The 27,906-nt window shown below is 39.3% G+C and overlaps 1 protein-coding gene across 2 annotated transcripts in view; it reads left to right on the top strand.

Moving 5' to 3' along the window:
- Positions 1–18,074, top strand: part of LOC116709045 (nardilysin-like) — a 36,132-nt gene extending 18,058 nt beyond the window's left edge. For both annotated transcript variants that reach the window (XM_032547297.1, XM_032547296.1), the window contains exons 14-32: positions 6,514–6,572; positions 6,861–6,915; positions 7,008–7,112; positions 8,887–9,010; positions 9,287–9,373; positions 10,825–10,944; positions 11,059–11,110; positions 11,377–11,527; positions 13,018–13,145; positions 13,320–13,482; positions 13,632–13,663; positions 13,831–13,969; positions 14,461–14,508; positions 14,581–14,633; positions 15,829–15,912; positions 16,131–16,221; positions 16,405–16,521; positions 17,369–17,458; positions 17,554–18,074. In XM_032547297.1, coding sequence (XP_032403188.1) covers positions 6,514–6,572; positions 6,861–6,915; positions 7,008–7,112; positions 8,887–9,010; positions 9,287–9,373; positions 10,825–10,944; positions 11,059–11,110; positions 11,377–11,527; positions 13,018–13,145; positions 13,320–13,482; positions 13,632–13,663; positions 13,831–13,969; positions 14,461–14,508; positions 14,581–14,633; positions 15,829–15,912; positions 16,131–16,221; positions 16,405–16,521; positions 17,369–17,458; positions 17,554–17,787 — 1,932 coding nt within the window. In that variant the 3' untranslated portion in view covers positions 17,788–18,074. The remainder of the gene's footprint in view (positions 1–6,513; positions 6,573–6,860; positions 6,916–7,007; positions 7,113–8,886; positions 9,011–9,286; positions 9,374–10,824; positions 10,945–11,058; positions 11,111–11,376; positions 11,528–13,017; positions 13,146–13,319; positions 13,483–13,631; positions 13,664–13,830; positions 13,970–14,460; positions 14,509–14,580; positions 14,634–15,828; positions 15,913–16,130; positions 16,222–16,404; positions 16,522–17,368; positions 17,459–17,553) is intronic.
- Positions 18,075–27,906: the final 9,832 nt, after the last annotated feature.

Below are 27,906 nucleotides of genomic sequence, written 5' to 3'. Positions count from 1 at the left end.
CAGTGGAGGATTGTTAAGTGAGATGGCTGTTTGCCTCCCTTTCCTACTTAATTGAAAATGTATCAGGCTGCAAACTTGCAACAATAGCTGCTGTGGAAAAGATAAAATAACCTTGGAAACATTTACTTTCTTACTTTGAATGAGTCGTTTTCTGGATTTTGTGCAAAAGAACTTGGTCTTGCGCAATTAAGACGACTCCTGCAAACAGTGCATGCTCACTGAGGCTCTTTTCTTATTTACAGCTCCTAAACTTTTCAGATTTTGTAATGTTGCAACCACAAACTGCATGTATTTTACAGAAATTTTATGTGACAGACCAACAGAAAGTAGGAAACAGTGATCATATGGTAGTGGGAGTATGCTCTGCGTTTCTGTTTGCCCCGTCATTCTGAATCCTGTGAATAAAATCCAGTTCAATCGAAGCATAAGCTCAGCTAGAGACTTCATAGGTTTGATAGAAAACAAAAGTAAACAAACAAATGGGTCAGACAGTTGCAGATGAGTTTAAAAAAAACAATACCACAAACTTTGGACATCTTACAGAGATCTGTTTAGTGATTTGGAGGTTTACCTTCCAGCAGGACAACAATCCAAAACATGCAGTCAGAACTACAACGGGATAATTCTTAGAATGACCCAGTCAATGTTCATGTCTGTATAAAGCTGAAAGTATTTGGTAAGACTTGAACATTTATGTTTACAGATTCTCGCTAACCAAATCTGACTGAGATTGTTTTAGAAAGAAGCAAAGGCAACAATTTTAGTCTGTAGATGTATAAAGCCTATAGAGACCTACCCCACAAGACTTGCAGCTGCAATAATAGCCGAAGAAGGATTTAAAAGAAGTTGACTCAGGGGTGCTGAATTCGAATACATGACACACTTTTCACTTTTGGATTTGTAAAATAGAATGTACTTAAAAAACACACACACACACTACCTTATTGTAACATGTTGTATAAAATGCTAAAAAATACATTGAAGTTTGCTGTTGGTTAATGTAAAGTCTATACCTTTCTTCATTATCTTGGTATTACTCTTTAGAATATCTGGTGGATTTATTTCTTTTTTTAAATGTGCCTTATTGTTATGTAGAAAGACTCAAGGTGGATGCCAAAACAGCTTTCAGTCATTACATGAAAATGTCAGTGTGCTGCTGCAGTAATGTGTGCCTGACATGCAGTCTGCTTTGCTTTTCCTCTTGTACGTCATCCAGTATGTGAGCTCCAAATGAAACTGATGTTGGCAACAAAAGGGCTCAGTGCAGTTCAGGAAAGTGCCTCCAGCTGCAAGGCTGAATTGGTTTGATGGCTTCATTTTGGCAGTTTTACCTGATGGTTGAACTACAAGATTATATGACTTTACAGTTTAGTTAAAACATATTAAAACACCATAAATTAGAAGTATGAAAGCATTACTCAAGAACACGAATAAGCACCCCTAGAAGAAAAAAATCAAGTTGTTTTTTTTGTTTGAAAGGTTGACAAAATTGCCATCTTACTCTCCACCTAAACCCTGTAAAATTTTTACAAAAACAGGATGTTCTGTTCCACACAATCTCTAAGGCTCTCTTCACACCAGGTTATGGCGGTCTGCAGGACCTCTGACCACTCATACCCTGCTGATCACAAAGGGAAACCCCCAAATTAATTGAAATATGAAATCCTCAAGGTCCTACTACCATCTTTGTACACACCATCTTGCCCAAGCTGTCACTCAGTGTAACTTCCTGCAGCTAGATGTTTTCTAAACCTCTGCAGGAATTCATTGTTATAGTTTTTCTAAGTCGCTGTGGTGCATTTCTCAGAGCAGAACTCAAATTTTCAAAACTACTTCTTCAATCTTCAAATCATTGCCACTTGTGAACAAATAAAGGGACAGTTTCATGCCTTTGAGCAGTTTGCAAATGCTTGTGTACATCAATGCAAGTGATTATCTACAATTCTCTGTTTTTCCTACGTTTTCAATTGCTTTTGTCATGTTGATCAAGGTGTATTATATGAGTCTCTGTTGAATAGTTGGGACCTGCACAACATATAAGCATAATTTCATTGTATTAGTCTTAATATTTCATATTTAAGCATAGCCCTTTTTTTTTTTTTTTTATTAATCTGTCCAGATAAATATGTGAAACATAACATCAACCAGTTTTCTGAAATGGCATCTCATAAACCATCAACTGGCAGGTAAGTATAGAGTGGGAGAAAAACACAATGTTACATTTGTGACAATGGAAGGACAAAGATTTGGACGAGTTCAACATAAAGTACAAGAAGAGTAGGAGGATGAGGAGTTGGAAGGAAGAGGCTGAGGACATAATGCCCGTTTCCATCACTCAAACCTCATCAGGGTATGGTTTGCAGCCCACAACAAGATGCTGATGGAGCTCCTCTCATCCTGCTCCTCATTCCTCAACCCCATGGAGGAGTCTTTTACAGCATGGAGATGGAAAGTATAGGAAGACTGCGCTGTAATTCCTGCAGCAATGTTTGTATAGTTTTCCTTAAGGAAATTGTCCTGTGTTCACATGTCAACTTTTTCTTCCTTCATGCTCTGCATTGCTGTTTTTCTTCATATCACACTGACATGGTCTTTCAGGTAAGTACAGGAAAAGCGTAGATGTCCAATCTCTTACCATTGATTCCCCACTATTATAATGTACAATACTTATCAAAACTTTAGCCATAGTTTTCAATAGAACATCCCTCCAGAGTAGCACTGTTATACTGACAACATGACTAAGCAAATTGACTGTCCTATCCGAACACAATGAAACAAGGACTTGTCATTCTGAGACATTGGCATGTTCATTGAGGCAGATATTTACTTTTGAAATATTATATAAGAAACTGGATTTTGCATGTAATCAGTGTTGTTTAGCTTTTTGTATTAATTGTTTTGAGAAATGCACCATAGTGACTGATAAAAACTGTAGTATAAACTAATGTCTGCCCTCATTAGTTTCAATGAGTTTACCTTGAATGCATTGGGAGATAATAGATATTTAATTGGAGCAGGTTAACTGGTATCACACAGCCATGGATACATTACTACATTACTCTGCTCTGCAGATGAGAGAAAATATGAAGAAAACGGGTAACTCTTGCCCTCTGTCAGTTTACTAAAAGACATTAAACTGTTCAAACAGAAAAATGTAATGGAGCAATTAGGTGGTTTTGAAATTGTTTTAAAATCTGAATCAAAAACAATCATCGCCTGCCCAAAGATTCAAACTGTTACAAAAGAGTCCTCCTTTTAATTGTGCAAAATGTAATGATGACCTCTGTCTGAGGTTGTTAACTGTAACATATCGGAGAGAGAGGTGGAAGGATGTCAATCGCATAAAAATGCACAATTATCTTTACTATTCTGCAAACACATCCTGTGGCAGGTCGTCATGGATACATTTTCTATTTTAAAATGTTTTTTCCTTTGCTCTGTTTCTAGACAACTCTTTATATATGTATTGCAAATTTTTTGCTCAGGTCCCTCTTGAAAATGAGATCTAGATCTCAACGGGGTTTACCTGATTAAATAAAGGAATATATAATACCTATACTATTACCTTTTTTAATCCTAAAAGGTCATCGTCCTACTTTTTTTGCAGAGTATTGTAAGTCTGAAATTCAGATATTAATATAAATATTTTTAAGGAATTTTTAAGACACAAAAAACGTACATGTTCACTAAAATCTGATCAATGTAAGAGCTGCTGTGGTAATGCTTGAATTTGAATTCTTCAGCTTTCTTTGAGTTTGCTTTGTAAAAAAAAAGCAAAGTATATATATATATATAGGTATAGATGTAGATGTATATAAATATATATATAATCTGAATTTTTATGGTTTAGTCACTACTATTAAGCCATTTCACTGTAGATCTTGTCATTCACATTCTCCATCTTTGCAACAAGGTCAATGCCAGTGACCTTTCTGTATTTCTCTGCTTGTTGCCTGGCAACTGGTGTTGGCCAAGAAAAAGTCTGGTACATAACCCCTGTGTAAACAAGACATAATGTGTTAATTAGAGAGACTGAAGGTTTCCCGGTCGTAAAGATAGTTCAGCCAATCAGCCGCTGGCAATCGCTGCATGCTTAGCAAACTGACAAATAAATGGTGTCCATCTCTGTTTGTAAGACACAAAGTCGGAGCAGTCCTACAAAATAAGTTAAATTAAGAAGACCTATAAATATTTTCCATGTTAGACGGTCTTTTTTTTTCTCGGGTATGAAACATCCCTGACTAAATCACATTAATATCCCAGCGTATAAGTCATATTCCTTCTGTGATATTTGTTGTCATAATGTTAGTTGAAGAGAAGAGAAGCTGAGTCTTGATCACCTTTAAAAATACTCAAATGTTTGAGTGAGGTTCTGGTCCATTTTGTATGTTATGAACTTTATTTATGAACTATGTTTGTTCAACAATTAAAACTACTGTGTGTATGTGTTTTATGACAAAATTTAAAATTAAAAACCAGTCAACAAAAGTTTATTAAATGAGCAGCTTATAAAAATCTAAATAAATGTTGGGGAACAAAAAAAAAAAACCTTCAAAGCTACACAAACCCATTATATCAAAAAAAACACCTTTCATCTACGTGACAATAAATAGTTAAAACCTTTTTAGCAGTTGAAAACAAAGAAAAAATATAAATTTTCCCCCAAATATTTACTTAAATTTGCCGTTTTGGATCTGGTAGAATAACCATATCCCCAGAGTGAGCCGTTATGTTTGTAATAAAAAGATAGACTTGTTCTATTTTATACCTTGTACACATTTGTCGACTTGAACAAAATGATTAAAATCAGTCTTGATGATGAGTTAAGTGAGTTTGCAGAAGACCCTCTGGATAACATTTATTTTCAGATCAGTTTGTAGAAAGAATTAAATATGTTGGAAGAGAAATTAATACTTTCCTTAGACTGTTTTCATATGTCAAAAAGCAGAGGTTTGGATCACAATCCTTTTGATCAAGAGAGTTTAATATTCTAAGGAACGACATAATGCCACCCCAATCTTGCACACTGCACCTGGCACTTTTTTTTTTTTTTTTAGTGGTTCCTGCTGCTTCTTCCCTTTTATCTCCTTCTCCTGTCCCTCTGCATCCATCTCTTCATCCTCACTCCTTCTCCAACCTCTTCTCCAGTCCCTCTTTTACAACTTGACGACCACAGCTGACACCGTTATCGTCAACAACAATAACCGTTACAGCATTTTAGCAAAGAATTCATTATTTCTCTTTCTCCTAAAACCTCTTCTTTTGCAATAAATAAGATATTTTTACTACTACCTTATGAGTTTATCAACTTTGATGCTTTAAATGGTACAACATGATCAAAACTGCACCTTCTATTATTCAATGATTGCCAGTATGACCTTAAGAAAATGATTCTGATTAGTTGAGACAAAAGAATTTATCAGCCTTGTCAACTCCACCACTACAGAAATAACATTTTATTTAGTGTTCATCTATCAGTTTATATCCCCTTAGATCACTGAAAAAGTACTACTGGTGGATTTCAATATTTTTAAATGGAAAGTTTTTTGTTGTGGTTTAAGAATGCAGTCAGGAATGGACTAAGAGTTCAACAAGCCAAATACTTAATACAGATCCAAAGAGAATGTAACTGTGCTGCTTGTTTTTTCTAAATGCTAAAATTGTACCTGATTTGTGTTGGTCTGTTGTTGACAAAGCGCAAGTAGCTTGAGGGATCTTCTCCTCCATTAGCTTTTGGGCTGCAAGTAAGAAGGGCAAACCCATGAAGGTTTCAGGAGTATCTTTCAAATTTAGATTTTTCAGCCACATTCGCCTGGATTCTACATTTGCTGGTTATTGGTGGAAAACAATTTACTCATTGCAGGAATAATCTTGTTTCACTTTGGGTGCATGCTACGAGCACCTGATTAAGTCACAGGTTAAGCTTTGTCTGATTAAGTAAGTTGTTGATTATTGAAAAAAAAAAACTATTTAACTAACCAGCAAAGTAGCTGCTGCAAAATTAAACTAAGATTTTAATTAAACTAATTAAAATCTTTATTTTTTCTTTTTGTACACAAGACGAAATTTGGGTTAATCACGTTCTGCCTTACACTGTGCTTAAAGTTTCCTTCATTTATAGTTTTCAAGTTGGCAACCTCGGTTTCATCACAATAAGGTTAAGTGAGGTGAAATTGCATCATTTTTACACAAAAATTACTTACCAGTAACATTAGCAATCTGTAGTTCTACGCTTGCAATCATGTAGAAATTGTCAGTTTCTCTTTAAAAAGCAACTTTTAACAAAACACTCTTTGAAACTTATTTTTTTTATAGCAATTGATTACTGTCTTACTATTTCTTATTTATCATACAACTAACATGCAATGTAAGCTGATTAATTCATTATTATTTCTAACCAAGAGGGTCATCTGTGGCTAATAGGATATAAATGTATTCTTTTAACAGAGCCTCTCTTTAAAAAGCCTGAACCATTTATTTAATCCCTGATATCCTTGTCTGTGTTTCTTACAGGTCACTGATCTGGTGTTCCAGTATCTGGAGATGCTGCAGAAACTCGGACCACAGCAAAGGTACCATAACACTCAGATTCACATACTGACACAAAGTAGATTTAGCAACAAAAAATGTCCTCTTTTTATGTAAAACAAATAAAAAAAATTTTTTTTGTGCATCTAAAAATATATTTTCTCCATTTTATGACTTGGCAACAGTATTTAATGTGTTTGCTTTGCTGAGCGCTCGTGTGTGTTTGTTGCTTTTTGTTTTAACCTGTTTACATGAGGCTCATGTTGTGATGCCTGAGGTTTTCTTTCGTGCGAATAAAAGTTAGAACTTTGATTATTTCTTGATGCCTTCAGAATATACGAGGAGATCCAGAGGATAGAAGCAAATGAGTTTCACTACCAGGAACAGGTAAGGATATTAACACAAATAGCTGAGCCTAGAAATATTGTGTTGTATGAGGGGAGAAAAAAAAACACCCCGTTTGCTTTCCTTCTTGTCAGATTGACCCCATAGAGAACGTAGAGGACATTTGTGAATGCATGCAGTTGTTCCCTAAGGAGGACTTCCTGACAGGAGATCATCTTATGTTTGAGTACAACCCTGAAGTAAGTAGTTCAGTCGTTCTGGGATTTATATTCTGAAAGGCAGCATTTCTCTTTTTAGACAAAGGTGTTAATGAAACAGGTCACGCAGATGTAAAAAAGTTTTGTACAACAATGAATTTGCGACTTACATCTTTCTATATCAGAAACAAGCTGTTGGCGTTGTGCACCTGTCTTCTGTTATGGATGGGAGCTACAATCTAATTCTGGCTCTTCATTTTGTCTGCAGCCGCAGTCACTGTGATATGCAGAGTGCTTCTCACAGTCGCTGCCTTGTAGAAAGGATTCTTTCTCCTTTAGTTTTTTTTTTTTTTTACGTTTTGTCAAATTACAGAACCAAACTTCAAAGCGTTTCACTCTATTGTGCAAATAAATCTGAAAAGTGTGACATACATTTGCATTCAGCTCCACCTCGAGTCGGTACTCTATAGAACCACCTCTCACTGCTGTCTCTGCCAGCTTGCCATATCTGGAAACATCAAGTAAAAACAGCAATTTTTCATGTTTTGTTGGTTGCCAGTTTGATCTGGGCTTTGACTGGGCCACATTTGCTACACCAATATCCTTTTGTATAAGCCACTTATTAGTAACTCTGTCTATAAAGTTTGGATTGTTGGTCTGCTTGAAAGACCCCCGTACCTGATAATCACCCGACCCTGCTGAACAACAAGTATCACCACAGCATGATGCTGCCACTACTGTGTGTCACATTGGATGGTGTGTTAAAGGTGCTGTGAAATGATGGTTTTTCCAGTCAGATAGGACTGTTTTGGTTTCATCTGACCTCTTCAACATGTTTGGTTGTTTTCTCTACATAAACGTCAAACAGGCTTTCAGATGCCGTTCTATCACCGGCTTTAAAGGCTGAATTTGTGAAGTATAAATATAATCCATTTTTTAGTAATGGATTATATTATTGATCATTCTGACGATTAATTGGATTTTTAAAAAATGATCAAACTGCAGATTTTGTATTTAACCACTTAACCCCTTTTATACAATATCAGAAATATGTACAAAGCCCAAATAATTCAGTTCATTTTTTTAAAAATAAAAATAATTTTTTGACTAAAATTCAATAATATAGCATTCCTTTAGTGTAAGCGAGATAATTTTTTAGCAAAGGGTGATTATGCACTTTAAAAATACTTCTCACATTCTGCTTGAATTAGCATCAATACAGTATAGAGCTGATCTGTCGATATTTTTTCTCAATTAAACAATTAATAACTGGACAGCAAAATGTGCTTAATAGAAGTTTTTTTTCTTTTTTTTTTTTACAGAATTTGAGCCACATGAAGCTAAAGCATGTCATTTACAGATCTACAAGTTTTTTTAATCTTAATTGCAAATTGTATATATCTTTTCTACAGTTTTAGCTTAATTACTTTTCTGAGTGTTCTCTTTCAGCAAGTAGCCTGTGTTTGAGTCTTTACACTCCCATTAACAATTAATCGATTACTAAATTAGTTGATGTTTATTTCAATTATCACTATCATGACTAATCCAATTAATCCTCCCAACATATTCTCCCCTGTACTTTTAATCTTTTCTGCTCATCCAGAGTTACAATAGACTTCTTGGTTGTTGCTTTTCTCCTTTCCTCTAATAAACGTTCATGCCTGACCCGTCAGTGTAGATAGATGTTACCTGACAGTGTTTCAAAGTTCAAGAGGGTATGTAGTACTTTTTTTTTTGCGAAACACTGAAAATAAATAGTTTAGGGAACTGCTGTGACATGTGCTACAAACTGAGCTTGTTTTCTTTGTGTGTTCAGGTGATCGGTGCAGCTCTTTCTCTGCTAACCCCAGAGAAGGCTAACCTGATGCTGCTGTCACCAGAACACGAAGGCCAGTGTCCCCTCCGGGAGAAGTGGTTTGGCACACAATACAGCGTGGAGGGTAGGTGTGTGTGTGCATGTGTGTTGTTTGTTACATTTTAATAGTGAAGCTGAAGAGAAAAAAAAAAACAAGCTGTGATGCTACTCAGTGTGACCTGTAGCCCATATAGTGGTGGGAAAAGCCAGAGCAACGAAGTCAGAACATTTTAATTAAAAAGTGTACAGAAGTAGACGTTAACGCCTCAGGTTTGCTACTATTAAGCGATTAAATAGATTAGTTTTATGCATTTACGGCAAAGTTTTCTTGCTGGCTGATGAGTGTGTGAACTCTATGCAGACATTGAGAAGAAGTGGATGGAGCGATGGAGTGGAAACATGGAGCCAAACAGTGACCTCCACCTTCCTGCAGAGAACGAGTTCATTGGTGGGTAAATAAGCGCCTCTAAACCCAACAGAGTGAGAAAGTGCCCAGTTGCGTGCTATATTGCAAAGGGTCAGGAATAAACAAGATTGTGCTTTTGCTCTTTATTCACCCATCCAGTAAATACAGTCATTACTGCAGTTTGTCAGGAGGCTTTTTCATGTGTGACTCGATTGTTAGAAGAGTTGGAATTCAAGCTAAAAGTCGTGAGCTCCCAAAGCAGAACAATTGATCTTTGTAGCTATTCGGTGGACGCAGTGAGTTTGTTTATTTCGCTTTCCTTTTCTTTTTTTTTGAGCTCTTTGCTGTGAAGTTGTTTGATTGTTCTGTATTTGAATGGTGGATTGATGTGAGTTTCGGCTGTCCTTTGTTAAAGACAGAGGAAGGTAAAAATTTGCTCTGCTGTTGGATGTGATTGGACTTATCACCCTGAATGTCTGAATGATTTTAAGGTCCAGACCCCTGTAGAGGAGGAGAAACTTTCAAGGACCCAAACTTAGCAAATTCTGGGAAAAATGGGGTGGAGAAATCAAAATTTCTATTTTTTTAACATTTTCTTAACTTTGTTTTGTTTTCTTTTTATTTTAGGTGTTTCCTACCTATAAAAATCATTCTCCCTAAACAACCTGGTTCTCTAGAAGGAAGCAAACATTTCCCAAATTAACTTTGCAGAGTTGTTTAATTCAGTAATTTCTCTGATTTGGAATATATTTGTTCCCTCTTGTCTTCTATGATAGAATTACCATGAAATAAAAGATTTTAGTGGGACTTCCAATGGGTGAAATTGGGGCAAAAACTCTTTCTCTGCACTGTACATCACATTTTCTTAACTCTGACAGACTGAATGCATAACCACGCTAAGGATCTCACACAGACAGAGGCCTATTGAGATTTACTTTCAACAAAAGTTTCAATCTTGAGACCCAGGTGGGGCTAGTTTACGCTGCGGTAGTCAAAGATTTCCAGCCGCTCCCTTTGGGACCAGAGGGAGTTTATTACATTTGAAAATTTGCACCGCATGCTGTCACCACTCTTTGACAGGTAAGAGTGGTACTTTACCTCTTTAGACTCCACATGAAAGCTGCTGGTGGTGAAGCTCACCTGATTTTTACCCTCGGCATGTGATAATAAAAGCAGCTCAGGTGCTACGCAAGCCTAAAATCGACTGGTAAAACACACACACACGCAAAGGTTTTTCACACATTCGCTTAATTTGAGAGACTGTACTGACCGAGCAGAGGACAAGAAGTCAACATGATTTTTTTATTTACCAAAACATGAAGATCTCTCAGTCGCCTGCTTCTAATACTGGGTCAAAATTTCAGTCACTGGAGGGAAACTTGTTTTTCCTCATTTTGCTCAACTCGTGAACTGACTTGTTTCACCTTACTCATGATTTGAGTTGGTTCTGAGTGGGAAGGTGGATGAACTTTCTGTTGTGTGCCTTTATTTAGCCACCGACTTCAACTTGAAGCCCTCTGACTACCCGGACACAGACTTCCCCGTCCGGATAGCCGCCAGCGATGAGGGTTGCCTCTGGTACAAGAAGGATAACAAATTCAAAATCCCCAAAGGTGTGTGCAAACCTGCACTGTTTCTTTTTGTGGCATCATGCAAGATGTTTCCATAGATACATTTAATATCGGCAGAGGCGTGTTGAGACTTGTTTACCCTCTCTCCTCCTGCAGCCTACATCAGATTCCACCTAATCTCTCCCATAATCCAACAGTCCGCAAAGAAGTAAGTTCAGGCTCAGATATGAGTTTGGAACAGTAACGTATGAATCCTGCTTTAACTTACTTTATCACCTGTCAGCCTCTAGTTACTCTTAATATTTTCTTTAACCCCTCCACAGATTCAGTTTTGTTTATCCTCCTGGCCTTTTCCTTGCTAAAGCTTTGTTCTTACCCTTGCTTTATACTTATCTTTTTTTCTTTCTTGTTCAGATTTTTTCACCTTTTGATATATTTAAATTTTCTCCCTTTCTTCATCCTGTCGACCTCCAGCATAGTCTTGTTTGATCTGATGGTCAACATCCTGGGCCACAACGTGGCCGAGCCGGCCTACGAGGCTGAAGTGGCGCAGCTGGATCACAAGCTGGTGGCAGGCGAGCACGGCCTGATCATCAAAGTTAAGGGATTCAACCACAAGCTGCCTGTGAGTGAACTCATCCATCGGTACACGGCACAAACGTCAATGTACTTTTAAGATGAAGGTAAAAAAAAAGAAATACGATAAGTGCGGTGTGCCTTTTTGTTCAGCTGCCCTGAGGTGGCGTAGAAACATTTTTAACTCTGTTGGAGCATAACTACCAGCTTTGCACATTTAGAGCCTGAAATGGCTTTTGATAAAGCACTAACGTTCACCGATTAGACAATTTGTATTGCAAATTTTTTGCCCAGGTCCCTCTTGAAAATGAGATCTAGATCTCAACGGGGTTTACCTGATTAAATAAAGAATAAAAAAAAAAGGCATCAATAAACAGCAGTTTTTAAGTTTAGCTACAGATTTCCAGTTTCACTCAATTTTTGACTTTGACTAGGGCTTTCTAAAACCAGAACTCACATTCTTTTAAGTCTCTTTTTTTAGCCTCTACTAGGCTCTGCCCTTCTTCCCAAAAGTTCCCATCAACTCCCCTGTCCCTGCTGAAGAATAACATCCACACAGCATCATGCTGCCACCACCAAAAAGTTTAATTTTGATCTCATAGGACTGAAGCATTATATTCCACAAGTTTCCACAGAACTCTTAAAATGTTTTTCTTCTTGAAACCCTTCAGTAAATCACATAAACAGATACTTCCACCTGAGCTGTGGATCCTTGCAGCTCCTCCAAAGTTATCACAGGCCTCTTTCCTGAATCTCTAATTAATGGATTCCCTTTAAGTTTGGGTCACCATTTACTAATAATTAAGTGAGCCCTAAAGGCTGATTGTTCTGCTGGACTTTATTTAGAGGCATCAGAGTAAAGGGGACAAATGCTTGTCACATGTTTCAGATTTGTATTTGTAAAACTTAAAAAAAATAAATGACAAAGTATTATTTTTCAAATATGTGTTGCTTTGTGTTGGTGTTTTACTTAAAATTAGAGGTGGGTGATTTGGATTTAAAGTTTTATCGTGATATTTTGTGGTACGATTGTGATCACAATAAAAGTGACGATGCAAACTGTTTTGACTTTTTTAGGCCACTGTCTGACTGTGACTGCGTGGCGCAGTAATAATAACCCCCAGAAACACAAATACTGGTCTTGAAGCACATTCTGATTTGTAATGCGCCTTCTTTAGCACACCAGTCACATAAAAAGTGTGATTTGTATCAATAAAATGCACACAGTTACTGCATTTAGCAATGATTCCAAATGTATTGGTATTTATTGATCCTCTCATTGAATAAATAATAAAAAAATGGTAATCCTGACAACATAGACATTTTTCTAAAACGTTAATTGGAATTTATCACAACAACAATAACTCAAACCCTTATTATAATAAGACATGTATCACGATAAATGCTCACCCCTATTTAATTTCACTTACAAACCCAGTAAATACATTTCAGTTTGTACAGTGTGCATCCCTGAGAACCCAGATGGATTGTGGGAGAATCTCTCAGCCTCACTCTCTCTGACCACGTGTCTCTCTGCAGTTGCTTTTTCACCTGATTGTCGACCACTTGGCTGATTTTTCTGCCTCCGATGATGTCTTCAGCATGTTCGCCGAGCAGCTGAAAAAAACCTACTTCAACATCCTCATTAAACCCGAGAAACTCGGCAAGTACGTTATGTACCCTCAGTTCCCCCCGCTTTGCCCCCCATATGAATCATTGCAAAGTCTGCGTTGCCTTCTAGTGGTGAAACGTGCGACAGCCCTGAGTAGGAAAGCCCTCCACATCTGTCTCCCCCTTTTAAATTCTCTGACTCGCCAGTGCTTCCTCTCTGCTCCTCCCAGGGATGTGCGTTTGCTGATCTTGGAGCACTCTCGCTGGTCCATGGTGGAGAAGTACCAGGCTCTGACAGCCGGTCTGACCTGCGAAGAGCTGCTGGAGTTCAGCCGGAGCTTCAAGGCCGAGCTGTTCGCCGAGGGGCTGGTGCAGGGGAACGTCAGCAGTGCTGTGAGTCCACAGAGAAACCGCCTGACACTGCTATTGACTGACTTAAATGAATCTGCTGATGTTCACTTTAGTTGAATTTAAATTGTATTGGACGTCTTTGTTTTGCTGAGTTCGTCTTACCATTACTCCTTATTGCGTTTCCTCCGCAGGAATCAGAGGAGTTCCTGAAGTACGTCACTGAGTAAGTTCAGCTTCTGCTCTTCTTAATTGGCCTCCTAAGCAAAACACCAATAGCGTGAAATCAGATAGATTTGATTGCAGCCTCTTTGTGCCTCACCTCTTTATCCATTTCACTTGCTCTGCATTTTCCTGGCTGACCGCCTTTTACCGTTGTTATTCTCCTGGCAGTAAGCTGCAGTTCTCCAAGCTGCCAGCAGAGGTGCCGGTGATGTTCAGAGTGGTGGAGCTTCCTCAAAAGCATCACATCTGCAAAGTCAAGTCCTTAAACAAAGGGGATGCCAACTCTGAGGTCACCGTTTACTACCAGGTAACAAGTCGAATCACAGAGTAAAAATTCTTAAATTCATACAATTAAGGCCTTAAAATGTCTTAAATTAATAGAAAAATGCCTTAAATACAGTGTAGGTTTTTCTACTGGGACTTTTGTATCAAGAAAATGTTTGAGTTGTGTGCAGACATCATCACTCGCTGCACTCTGTGTTTCAAGACGGTGAAGGTTGTCAGTGACAAGCAGCTAATACCTGCTATTTAGCTAGCGTTTTTGCATCTATCATCCAAAAAAGCCAATAAAGCTTGCCAACAAAAAGTGCACAGAAGATTGAGTTCCTCCCTGAAAATAATGCCTTTCTTCCATGCATTTTTGTCATGATGTAGGTCTTAAACTTTATTCATAGTGGTCTTAAAAGGTCTTAAATTTGAGTTGGTGAAACCTCCAGGAACCCTGGAGGTTTCTCTAAAACGTCCAGCATTTGTTTCTTTTTTTGCGTTCATTATTTTTTTATTGCACTTTTCTTCCAGTCTGGGCTCAAGGCTTTAAGGGAGCACACTCTGATGGAGCTGCTGGTGGTACGTGTTTAATCTCATCAGCCAGCCCTGGTGCTCGCCCCCTCTGGTACTGACTGAGTTGTTGTTTTTCAGATGCACATGGAGGAGCCCTGTTTTGATTTCCTCAGGACTAAAGAGACTCTGGGGTGAGTTTCAGCTGCAGCCTAAAAAACACTTGCATGATTAGCAGCCGATCTGGTCAGAACACCTTCGATTCCGATTTGCCATCCTCACTATTTTTCTTTCTATCCAGTAATATTACCTGCAAACACAAACGTAACTGCTCCACTATATGTAAAAAAACAAAAACAAAACAATAATCCTTGTAATAAGTTGCAACTGATAGTTTCGTTCATCTATAACAAAAATTTCACACAAAGATATGATCTTTGTACTTCATATCTGCACCTCCTAACATGTAGCTCCACCCACTTTTCCCAAGCAGTCGCAAGGCTACAGGAGTATAATATTATTATATTTTATTCGCCATGTTTGTTCACACGAACAAGGAGTTTGACTTGGTTCCACTTTGCTCTCAATGAAGACATGTTAAGTATAGATATATAACAAGGGAAATAAGTTTTTCTAAAAGTGTATATATTATGCTTTTATTCAGTTGAAAAGTCGAGTTCATCCTTGTTTCTTTTGCACTTTTTTACTACACAATTTTTCCTTCCACTGAACTTTCCATCCAATAAACTCTGTGAACAACCTGTTATTATTATTATTACATTACTCATTTGTGACTTTGACAACTTGTCACTGCTGGACATCTGTCAAGTCAGCGGTTTTGCAAATGGTTGTATGTGGGGAAGAAAAAATCTAACGCAAAATGGTAAAGAATTGGACTTTGAGGTTTCATTATGTTTAGGTCATAATCATCAAAGTTTCCTGAAATAAAACTAAAAATATAAGTGTGTGATGAAAAGGTTTCATAAACGAGTCTCATGTTTTTGTTTTTTTTATACAGTTGCTGAATTTTATAATACTCTTTTCAAGGATATTCTTCTTTATTGGGATGAACCTTTACATCAGGTTCTGGCTTTTATGAAGAAATGAAGCCTGGCTTTTGGGAGCTGTTAAGGAACCAGCAAATCTGTCTGCATCTGCACATCCCATTTCTTTGTGTTTTCCTCTTGGATACAAAAGAAGCCAATAATGTGTTTATACCTGTACTAAGTGCTGCTGTTACGCCAGAATGATGTTTTTCATAAATTTAAAGACTTTTCATGCCTGGATTTGTGCGAGACTTTGAAGCAATCGAATTTCACTCTCCCCCCGCCCTCCAAACCGTTTCTCTCTCCAAATCCTACCCGCTGTCTTTTGTTTCTCCCTCTGCAGTTACCATGTCTCCCCTACCTGCAGAAACACCTCTGGTGTTCTGGGTTTCTCTGTCACCGTGGAAACACAAGCGACTAAATTCAAGTGAGTCGGCAGCACAATTTTTACCCTTTAAAGATCCGATCTATCTTAACCACTTTCCCCCGGATCCGGGATATGATATATCTGACTGTTCACCCATTCCCCAGCTACAATTTATCTGCGTGGCGCTGGAAATGGAGGGAGTGGAGCTGATAAATGACTAACGGGATCAAATTCAACCCACAGCCTCTAATATCTCCCCGCTCTCATCTCTCCCCCAGCTCCGAGTTGGTGGAGTTAAAGATTGAGGAGTTCTTGGCTTCGTACGAGAAGGAGCTCGGTGATTTGACTGAGGAGGCCTTCAGCACCCAGGTCTGTGTGTGTGTGTGTGTGTGTATTTTTGGAGCTCCTGCTGCTCATAAAGAAGCTACAGGAAATTAAAAGTTACCAAAAGTCTGAGTGGAGTAACTTTTGTGGCACGGTGGCTGCGCGTCTTATTCATCTAGAAGTAATATGTTTTCGGGAACCAGCTTGTGGTGTGTGTTCTCCGTGCAGGTGACCGCTTTAGTGCAGCTGAAAGAGTGTGAGGACACACACCTCGGGGAGGAGGTGAACAGGAACTGGCAAGAGGTGTTGACGCAGCAGTATGTGTTTGACCGGCTCAACAAGGAGGTGAGGAGGAAGCTAATCCTTTAACACGCTGTTATTTTCTCTGAGGTCTTCATCTGCTCTGTCATCTACAATTATCATGTCTGTTGATAAAATTTCTCCAGTCTGCACCCACCGATTCTGATCCATTCAGGATTTCTGAACCTTTGGTGCCACCTAGTGAACCAGCTCCCATTTCTTCCAGTTCTTAGGCAGGTTATTGTTATTAAGTTCCCTGCAACACTCTTTGTGCGTCGTTTCCGAGCCATTGTAGCGTCCTTATTCTGGTTTTAGCAGGGAATCGTCTTTTCTACTGTCATTAGACATGATTTTCTCTTGAAAATTGAATAATAATAAAAAAGATTGACATATACTTCTCATCTTTTGCAAAGGTATTGCACATTTCCTTATTTTGGTTTTTCAGTTTTAATTGTTTGGATTATATTTGATACAACAACACAAAGTGGTGCTTGACTGTGAAATTAAATGATTTTTCTTTCTTTTTTTATGAAAAATATTGCATACATTTACCCTCCATTACTCTGATACCCCTAAATAAAATCCAGTTCAACCAAACGCCTTCTGTCGGTTTATGTAGCCTTAAGGTATTTATCATATTGGTATAATTTATCATGATAAATGTATTGTCATAAGAATTTTGATTTATCCTTGACATTTAAAATAATGAAAATTACAGTAATCTGTAAACTGTAATTTGACCAAAACATGGCTGTCCACCCAAACTGACTATACATGGGTATGAATACGTTAGGAAGACGCTGTAAGTCTGTAATTCGCATATTAAATACCCATATAATTCGGTTTGGGATTAAATGTAGCCAGTTGAGAGTAACTTCTTGACTTTTTCCAGATCGCTGCTCTGAAGCAGATGAGCAGAGACGAGCTCCTCTCCTGGTTCCAAAAACATCGGGACGAAACCAGCCGCAAACTCAGCGTGCACGTAAGCAACGTGGTCACGTCCGGCTTCGACGCGGAGGTGAGACATTTTCATTGCGCCGCTCACACGTCTGCAACCCTTTTTTCTTCTTTCTAAAGGTGGTGGGATTCGGTGCTGAGGAGAATGACGGAGACGGTGAGGGCAAGAAGAAACAGAATGGAGAAGCAGAAGCAGATAAAGAGGAGGAAGTGAGTGAGTCTGCATACGGTGAGGTGTCAAAGCTCACCTTGCTGCCCTCCTCCTCGAAGATAGAGGGCGCCATCGCCATAATGGACATACCAGATTTTATCAAAGGCCTGCCGCTCTTCCCTTACCACAAGATCCTCGAATGAACGTGAGCTGAAACTGAGAGACAGACGGCTGAGCTCCGCCTCTCGCTGAGCCGAGGTCATGGACTCTGTCCTGTTAGAGACGCAGCCGCTAAATGTCAACATCAGCTGCTCTCGAGTTCTGGACATTGCAGGTTTTAAATACACTGTGTTCATAAGAAAGATGACTGGGAGTGATGGCTGGGCTTTCTTTTAACTGATTGTTTTGCATGCTGACATAGCAGAATGGAGAAAGGAAAAAAAAAAAACGATGCCTGGAAAAAAATTAATTAAATTCTTTTCAGCTTCTGTTTTCCTCTCAGTTTAATGCATCTTTAACTTAAATTTTAAAACTGCTCAACGGTTTAGTACCTTGAAATGTAGATGTTTTAATTTGAGGAGCCGTGTCCTCCTGTCATGACGTGGCATATACTGTATATATATATTTTTTTATATATATATTTACTTACTTGAAATATTGCACCAATTCACCACATCTGTCATAGAAAATCTGGTCCAATATTTGTCCAACTATATTGAACGAAGCCTAGTATAACTTAAATTCAGTTCATTCCCGTATAATACAATGTTAACAAACTCTGATCTGATTGCATACAGTCCAGTTAAATGAGAATTATAACACAAAACCAGACGTTCTTAGAATGACCCGGTCAAAGTCACAAGTCTTAAAAATTTTACATGAAAAAGAAAAGCCGTGAAGCCATTTATTGCTAATGTTATTAATTTAACATTGAAAATTCCTCCAAATTAACAGCAACATTTTCTTCTCAGCGCATTTGTTCTCGCGTACCCTTGATGTGACCTTTATCATCTGTAATGTGTGGTTAAGATGTGTCACTCAGATTCATTCAGTCATTTATGCTCACATTCAGAAGTTATGGGCTAAAAAAAAAAGTCAGATTTTAAAAGAACCAGGAAAAAAATATTAAATTAAGCTCAGAGCCAAACTTCTTAATTAAGAGTGAATTTGCAGGGTATTTGGTAATGTCCCTTAATCTTAATGGACCAGGGGAATTTTTTTTTTTCCAAGAAAATTGAAGGCATAAAAGAGGATTTGCTGAGCTGGCAGAAAATGACTTTCACTGAATGGAGAAAAAGCCTACTAATGAGTTTCAACACAGCTTAAACTAGACGTGATCTATGCCAAAAGTGGGGTGCTGTTACCACCAACTGTGCAAGGTGGCCAATCTTAAGCTACTGTGCCAAGCCTTTTTATTTAGTTTTATATTTATATATATATATATATATATATATATATATACAGTATATACACTGCTCAAAAAAATAAAGGGAACACTTAAACAACACAATATAACTCCAAGTAAATCAAACTTCTGTGAAATCAAACTGTCCACTTAGGAAGCAACACTGATTGACAATCAATTTCACCTGCTGTTGTGCAAATGGAATAGACAACAGGTGGAAATTATTGGCAATTAGCAAGACACACTCAATAAAGGAGTGGTTCTGCAGTTGGGACCACAGACCACTTCTCAGTACCTATGCTGTCTGGCTGATGTTTTGGTCAGTTTTGAATGTTGGTGGTGCTTTCACACTCGTGGTAGCATGAGACGGACTCCACAACCCACACAAGTGGTTCAGGTAGTGCAGCTCATCCAGGATGGCACATCAATGCGAGCTGTGGCAAGAAGGTTTGCTGTGTCTGTCAGCGTAGTGTCCAGAGGCTGGAGGCGCTACCAGGAGACAGGCCAGTACACCAGGAGACGTGGAGGAGGCCGTAGGAGGGCAACAACCCAGCAGCAGGACCGCTACCTCCGCCTTTGTGCAAGAAGGAACAGGAGGAGCACTGCCAGAGCCCTGCAAAATAACCTCCAGCAGGCCACAAATGTGCATGTGTCTGCACAAACGGTTAGAAACTGACTCCATGAGGACGGTATGAGGGCCCGACGTCCACAGATGGGGGTTGTGCTCACAGCCCAACACCGTGCAGGACGCTTGGCATTTGCCAGAGAACACCAGGATTGGCAAATTCGCCACTGGCGCCTTGTGCTCTTCACAGATGAAAGCAGGTTCACACTGAACACATGTGACAGACGTGACAGTCTGGAGACGCCGTGGAGAGCGGTCTGCTGCCTGCAACATCCTTCAGCATGACCGGTTTGGCAGTGGGTCAGTAATGGTGTGGGGTGGCATTTCTTTGGAGGGCCGCACAGCCCTCCATGTGCTCACCAGAGGTAGCCTGACTGCCATTAGGTACCGAGATGAGATCCTCAGACCCTTGTGAGACCATATGCTGGTGCGGTTGGCCCTGGGTTCCTCCTAATGCACGACAATGCTAGACCTCATGTGGCTGGAGTGTGTCAGCAGTTCCTACAAGATGAAGGCATTGAAGTTATGGACTGGCCAGCCCGTTCCCCAGACCTGAATCCGATTGAGCACATCTGGGACATCATGTCTCGCTCCATCCACCAACGTCATGTTGCACCACAGACTGTCCAGGAGTTGGCGGATGCTTTAGTCCAGGTCTGGGAGGAGATCCCTCAGGAGACCATCCGCCACCTCATCAGGAGCATGCCCAGGCGTTGTAGGGAGGTCATACAGGCACGTGGAGGCCACACACAATACTGAGCCTCATTTTGACTTGTTTTAAGGACATTACATTAGAGTTGGATCAGCGTGTAGTGTTATTTCACTTTAATTTTGTGTGTGGCTCCAAATCCAGGCCTCCATTGGTTAATAAATTTGATTTCCATTGATGATTTTTGTGTGATTTTGTTGTCAGCACATTCAACTTTGTACAGAACAACGTATTCAATGAGAATATTTCTTTCATTCAGATCTAGGATGTGTTATTTGAGTGTTCCCTTTATTTTTTTGAGCAGTGTATATATATATATATATATATATATTCCAACACTGGAAAAAGGCAGTGGCACTTTGCTCTACAGGATGTAATTAAAATCTGATCAAGAGCCCAGCAGAGCGTGTTAACACAACTGACTAATATGCCCACGGGAAAGTCTCCCCTGGTAATAACGATGCAAAATAGGCCGAAAATAAAAGGTGCTGGAAAAACGCAGCCAGATGTACCTGTGGGATTGACGCTGCGGCTCTTCTTCCCACTGACTCGGTGTGGAAATCGTTTGACGGGTTCTGGGCATATGCTTGCAACATGCTGTACAGCAAAGCCCCAATGAGCTTTTCTTGCTGATGACAAACAGATCTAATTAGCTCTCAGCTTATTGTGATCTGAGCTGCTCCTCCCTGATGGATCGGCCATGATCATATCCTCTGGAGACTACAGGATATTAAGCATGGGTTACTTGTCCTACATTACACCGCGCAGACCTGAGATACTGCGGCTTTGATGGTGGAGCAAATTATGAAACGGCAGCTTTTTTAGCTCAAGGAAAGCAGCACTCTCTGTTTTTTGTCTCTCACCACTGCCGCCATTTCCTCAAGGGCCCAAACGGAGAAACCGCCGTCGATTTTAATGGACAAAGAAAATTCTGCTCTTTCTGGCTCTGCAACATTTTAAAGAAAAGATTTATCCGTCGTGTCTAAAGCCAGCAAAAAGTACTCGACTTTATCGTTTTATGTGAAATCCTATCAGAAAAAAATATTACAACAAATGTTTAAAATTTCCATCCGTGAAGAACGATGAGGCTTCTAAGAAATTCCTGATTACATACAGGGTTGCAAACCATGTTTTTCCACAATATCTGCGGTGCATGATCCGAACTGTGGCTCATAAAGTTTTCCTCAATAGTCCCAGAATAATAACATCCGGTTGCAACCTAACTCTATTAGCTTATTAGTCTTTTTTGGACGATATTTGGAGGTGGATATTGAGTAGAAATGTTAATTTCTGAGACGTTCAAGTAATGTAAACAAACAATTAAAACCATTTTTAAAATTTAACTTAAAAAATTTGAATTCCAGGAAAGAAACTCCCATAACATCAAAGATGGGTTACATCAGGACAAACCCCTTTCAAAATCCTGAGCAATAGTGTACGCAGCATTTTGAAGGAGGTTTCAACCTTAATAATTCAGTCTCTGACGGTAACAGCCAGAGTGAACCCCATTGTGAAAGAGTCTGAGAAAGACTGCAGCTTGATAGTCTGGAAAGGGATTTAAAGAGCTCTCAAAATGACTTGAAATCACCCTTTCGTCATTTGGAGACTAGTTTATGTGCGGAGAACATTCACAACATCGCCAAGTTCACCTGAAATGACCGCAAGATGCTAATAGGAACGTCGAAACACCCTGGAATGCCTCCATAACACAGCAGCAGGTGCTCCCCACTGTTTATAAGAAGGTGTTTAATCGTAAAGTTAGAAAGAGACTTCACTAGTTTAACTTTTAAGGGCAAAAACGTGTCCACTTAAAGGACCAGCTGTGACAGAAGAGGACGTGTCGGTCTGGCCTGATCACCATCATGTATTCTACAACGTACCAGAGGGTGCTTAAGGAAGTGGTGGACCATCTGGAAAGAAAAAGAAAGAAATCTCCAGCAGAACTGGACCCTTTCAATATGAGAGTGGCCCCCAAGCCTACCAATAAACCCACCAAGGACTGGCTGAGAATTAAATGGAAAGTCCCAGATCTGGATCTCATTGAAATGATGTGAGAGCAAAACAAGCAAAAACCCTTTAAAGCGTGTTGTTAACTTTTGGTTTAATGGGCTAAATGTATTCAAAACCCTTCTTTTTCAAGAGATAAATCACCTTAAATGTTAATTTGAACATTTCGTTTGAAAGAGCAGAATAAATAACGGGGTGCCAGGTGAGAAAAAAAACTTCAAATCTTCAAAGGAAACGACAGCATTTTCACATATCCGCATGTCGGCGAGTTATTTTTGTTTTTGTTGTCTTGGTTCGGTTTATTAGTGAAGCTGAAATATGCAGCTGCTGCTGCGCCTCACTTGTGCGCCTACGCAGACAGCAGCGAAGCAGTGACGGAGCTCACCGGATGAGAACAGTCATGATCGTGGTCTTTGAGGCATGCAGCCGTGTCACTAGTTGTTGAGCGCCTAAAAGTGAACTCGGGTGGAGCTGTCCGCAGTAGCTGGTCCTGCTAAAAGAGCCCTTGTGTGTTTGTTCCACAGTGTTGTTTTCAAGCTGTGTTTCCCGTCAGAAGCTATTCGGTCTCCTCGTATGCTAGAAGGAAGCCTATCTCAAATGCATGCGGACAAGCTTGCTCGTGAATCAGCGAAGATTAGATTTGTTCACCAGACACACACACACACACACACACAGGTTTTTGTGGCTATCTTTGTGAGGACTTTCCATTGACTTCTATTCATTTTTACAGCCTAAACCTTACCCTTACTCTAACTCCATTGCATACCTAACCCTAAACAAAACTCAATTCATACCTTAGTCTTAAATCTAACCCCTGACCCAAAAACAGCATTTCCCCTTGTGGGGACCAGGCTTCGGTCCCCACAAGGAGCAGTGGGTCCCCACAACGTAGCATGTGTCAGGAAAATGGTCACCACAAGGTATTACAAACAAACTCACATGCATACTTGCTCTTTTTTTTACCCTTTGTGAACTTCCTACTGCTACACTGTCATTCCTGTTGTCTTTCTAATTTCATCTGAGGAACCCTGCCAAGGCTGTAATGAACTCGAGTCATGAGAGGCTGCCGTGGAAGGCTGTGATGTGCAGCAGGGAAGGAAAAAAAAGGAACAGGAAGGGAAGGCACAGACAGTGTTAAAGAGAAAGAGGGCAACCCAGGTTAACGCGACTCGTTTCTGTGACTTGTGTTTGTGTCTCTCCGTGAGCCGTGCGTAATGTTGTCCAGGTTTTAAATTAATCAGTGCGGCGGGGCGGATCATCTAAGCTGGTGTAATGTGTCGACTCCTTTATTCAATTTGAGCAGTAATCTTACCTCTCCCCACTGGTGCTGCCTTCATCAGCCCCCCGCTATAAAACTAGCTTCGCTTAGCCACGGCCAGACAGAGCCAGAGAACTGCTACAGGGATGAGTCATTAACAGGATGGGGGTAATACTTAAATAAGGGAAGCCATGCAGACTAAATCTCCTCATTATATTATATTATTATGGTCAAGAAGGACTCTGTTTGCATGAGCAGTTTGAGCTCTATTTGGAGTTAAGTAGATGGGGACAGTGCTACTATCTTTTATTGTAAGGGCCATTAACCAGGATTACAAGTATTACTGCTAATGTGATTTTTTTTTTTAATTTTTTTTTGCCCCTTTTTAAATTCTGACCTACGACTGAAGCGCTCCATTAGGCCTCTTTCACACTACCCTGCGTAGATCATCATAGCAGATTTGGAAAACCTTATTTTATCGTGAAATCAATCAATTAACATCCAAATGCATCCTTGGTACTCAGGACATTGGTAACTCCCTGCTATTTTCTTGACCATCCGACCAGAATGTCACCATGGGCTTCACACTGAACGGAGGCGTTTCACATCATTCTACCAATTGTTTCTGTAAATATAATGTGAGGTTTCTGCATGTCCACCGTCGGATTCAGCCTTCCCTGTAAAGGAGAGCTGTCACTCGATGACAAGACATTACTCTGACTTGATTTGGCAAAGCAGAAGCCCGTCCGCACTGATCTTAATTACTTAGAATTTGAGTCTGCATGTTGTCGACCAATCCTATTCCTGCTCCTGCCAGCCATTCTATGAAAGAGTTGGGCTTATGACAAGATTCCTCTTTAGCAGCGAGACGAGAACAAAATTTCTTAGAAAATTGGGTGATTTTCTAAGAAAGTGAGTTAGTGGCTGTTAGACAACGATCAAACTATTCTCACAAAACTAAACTGCGTACAGTTAGTAATGTACAATGGAGTATTTGGAACCTTTACAACATTCAAGTAGCTAATACAGTTGAACATTAAAGTAAGAGTTCAGTGCTTTCTAACAAGGTCACACCATGAATATTTTAGCAGCTTATATACAGGAGAGAATGTCTTGTTGTTCAGCAGAAGCAGTGGCCATTTTTCCAAATTAATGTTACTGTGGAAAAGTGTTTTCTTTGAACAAAAAAAGGGCACATGAATAAATTCACAGCCTGTGTGTTTCTTGTCCTTTTTTTTTTTATCCAGGTGATCAAACCAGTGTTCAGTATTTTTGAGTCGTGATGCAATAATTCCAAAATCATATTATTAACCCAATGGGCCCACCGCTTCTGTTTCTCCATCCTCCTAAAGATAATGCCCAAGATTCTCTTTCACAGCTTCACAAATATATTTTGTATTTTAACAGCAGCCCACAGACCTCACAACTTCCCTCCATCACACAGCAACCATGTGCGCAATTTGGAGGTGTGGGCGCTTCTCCTCATTTTGGGGGGTTCTTGTGTAATTTGCCCTTTTCTCATCAGGAGGCTTTACACAAATAAATTTCTTCAAAGTGAAAGACAGAGGAGCTTTTGTGCGCTCACCTCTCCTCTTTGCCACCCTTAGCATCTGCCCAAGGTTAAAACTGCCTTGTCTGCATATAAGAGGGTGTAGTTTTGCAATCATGGTTTCTCTTATCATAAAAGTGTATTTAATGGCAATTTGTATTTAATGGCAATAAACTTGCAGTTTATTGTTGTAAAACTTTTTTATATCTATATTTGTTTAACTTTCTGTATTTAGAAAGTTGCAGGTTATGTAATGAGGACGACTGCATGAAGTTTATTCACAGCAACATCCTCTGATTGCAAATGTCAGACGTTAGACCGTTTACAATATTGGCTTAATCGATGGAGAGATAATGGCGGAGTGGCCCACGCCAGAGCATGAAATGGCTTTCTAGTCAATTATCTAATTAAAATTGAGCTCTGCATAAACGGCGTGCTGCATACTGAACAGCAATAACACCTCACCGTTTTATCCAGTTTCAAAACAAAGCTGTGAGAATTGACTCAAAGCCTGTTCCTGCTACATTAATTGTAAAATGTTCAAATCTTTGCACATAGACCAAATGGCAAAAATTGCTTTTAAACACTTTTCAGGACTCATGGATCATGTTGTTTTATGCAGACTTGGTTCTTTTTCTGCCCTTTGCATTAAAAGGAAAACATAGGTTGCCACTTCCTTATGGACTTTCCACTGAGTGAGATATCCAGGGTATATATCTCTTAAAGCCAGACGTCCCTCGACTCAGCAGCACTTTGCTAAATGATCGTGAGGCCTTCCCAGGCCAGAAGGGATTTAGAAACCCTTTTTATAAAAATATCACATTTGCATGACATTGAATTGATAAATAGTGTCAGGCTACATCAGCTCTGGAGCAGACTGGCCTTTAGAAATACCAGGGGATTTTCTGAGTGGACTGCAGTATGAACAGGCCAGTAACCTATGTGTTATTAAAATAAGTAGAAAAAGCTGCACAGGATTGAATGACTTGAGCATTTAGCAACCAAGTGTGGTGTAAAAGTGATGCTTTTTTTTGAGTGGCCCTGGAATGCTACGTGGTTTCACTTCAACCTTGGAGCGAAAACAGCTCCTTTACTATGGTGATGCTGCTCGATCTGAAATACAAACCAGGGCAGAAAGTAATTACTAATTGGATAATGGGGCAAACCGTGGTACCTAATAATTGAGAGATTTAAAGAAAGCAGCTCTACTAAAGTGAGCTGTAGCTCTTAACATCACTGACAAACACTTACTTCCTTTAAATCTAGACTAAAAACCCACCTGTTTAGAGTTGTATTTGAAACATAATCAATTACGAATTTAACGGTTGCCTGACTTTGTGCTTTTGTGTTTTTTATGATGCAAAGTATTTTGAAATGCCTTGCTGCTGAAATGTGCTATCCAAATAAAATTTGATTTGACTGATTTAAAGTCGCTGATGCTGCTACTTCTGCTAGCAGGAGGGGGAATAATAAGTCAGATAAAAGATTCAGAGGGTTAATTACTTTGGATCAGACATCAGAGATGACAGTAAAATAAGTCAATGAACCCGAAAACAGCTTCTTCAGTGATTTCCAGAAGAGCCTAAAGACTAAGTAATGTACATTACCTTGAGAGGGTATCAATACAGAGTATTTTTTTAAAGTATTTTCCAAGTCCAAATTTTCTTTTGTGCTATCCATCAAGCATCACTGTGGAGAAATTGAATCCACTCCCTTCTGGATAATTATTTTTACTTCAGCGACGCTGTAGAGTTTTCTTCCATGAACAACAATTTAAGGTCCTACTTCACCATCACAGCTGGATCAAATCCAGATTCAGACTTTTCCAAAAGATCCTTGTTTTTGAGCCACTCAAATGGACTTGCTGGATCGGATTCAAGTTTTCATTAATTTTGTGACGTTGTCCAGGTTCTGAAACAGCAATGCATCCCCAGACCATCACACTACCACCATCATGTTTGACGGTGGGTAAAATACGTTTTCCAAAATACTCGCCAGATATTTTCCTCACAAAAGGACGTAACAAACTGTACTTCCTGAAGAAGTTCCATGTTTTCTCCGTTTGTGGATCATGGCTCTCGGTGTGGTTCAATGGAGTCCAAATGCTTAAGAAAGGACCTCAGAACCCTTTTCATGTGGACAGATGTCAGACACTTTATTTGTTTTTTACCTTCACCTATGTTTATTTATATTGGAGTGTGATGTCTTGCTTTTCAAGATTAGCCTACTTCATGTTGACATAAAGGTTATACAGGTCTGAATGAAGTTGTTAAGGGTGCGGAAAGGGAAATCAACTATCCAAATAAATATTGTTCAAATTTAGCATAAAACATTGGGGTAACTGTAGTTTCACATTGGCTCAGACTGGTTTGAAAATATTATATTCCAAGACAGTCAAGGCACTTTGAACTCCATTTCTGCAATAATGTAGTTCAAAGTGCTTCACGTCATAAACCATTTATGAAACATAGATGTTTCTATGTAATGTTTATCAACATTACATTTTGATAAACATTATATTTTGTCAAATGTCATCATCAAAACCAACAGGTAAATAAACATCAAATATATTGATCAATGTATTGATAAATGAAATCCTAGTTTGTAATTTTTTTTTTTAAATTTACTCAGCTAAATTGGGATCACTCAGAAGTGACACAGTCGTTACCCTGAGTGTTTCTGTTAATCCCGCCCCACCGGGACCACTCGGCGGCAGCGGGTGTCAAACCTCCCCCTCTCCACCGAGGACGCAGCCATGCCGAGCTGTGA

This window comes from Xiphophorus hellerii, chromosome 19 (genome assembly GCF_003331165.1).
Source record: "Xiphophorus hellerii strain 12219 chromosome 19, Xiphophorus_hellerii-4.1, whole genome shotgun sequence".
Lineage (NCBI taxonomy): Eukaryota > Metazoa > Chordata > Actinopteri > Cyprinodontiformes > Poeciliidae > Xiphophorus > Xiphophorus hellerii.
This window is presented reverse-complemented; position numbering and strand designations above follow the sequence as displayed.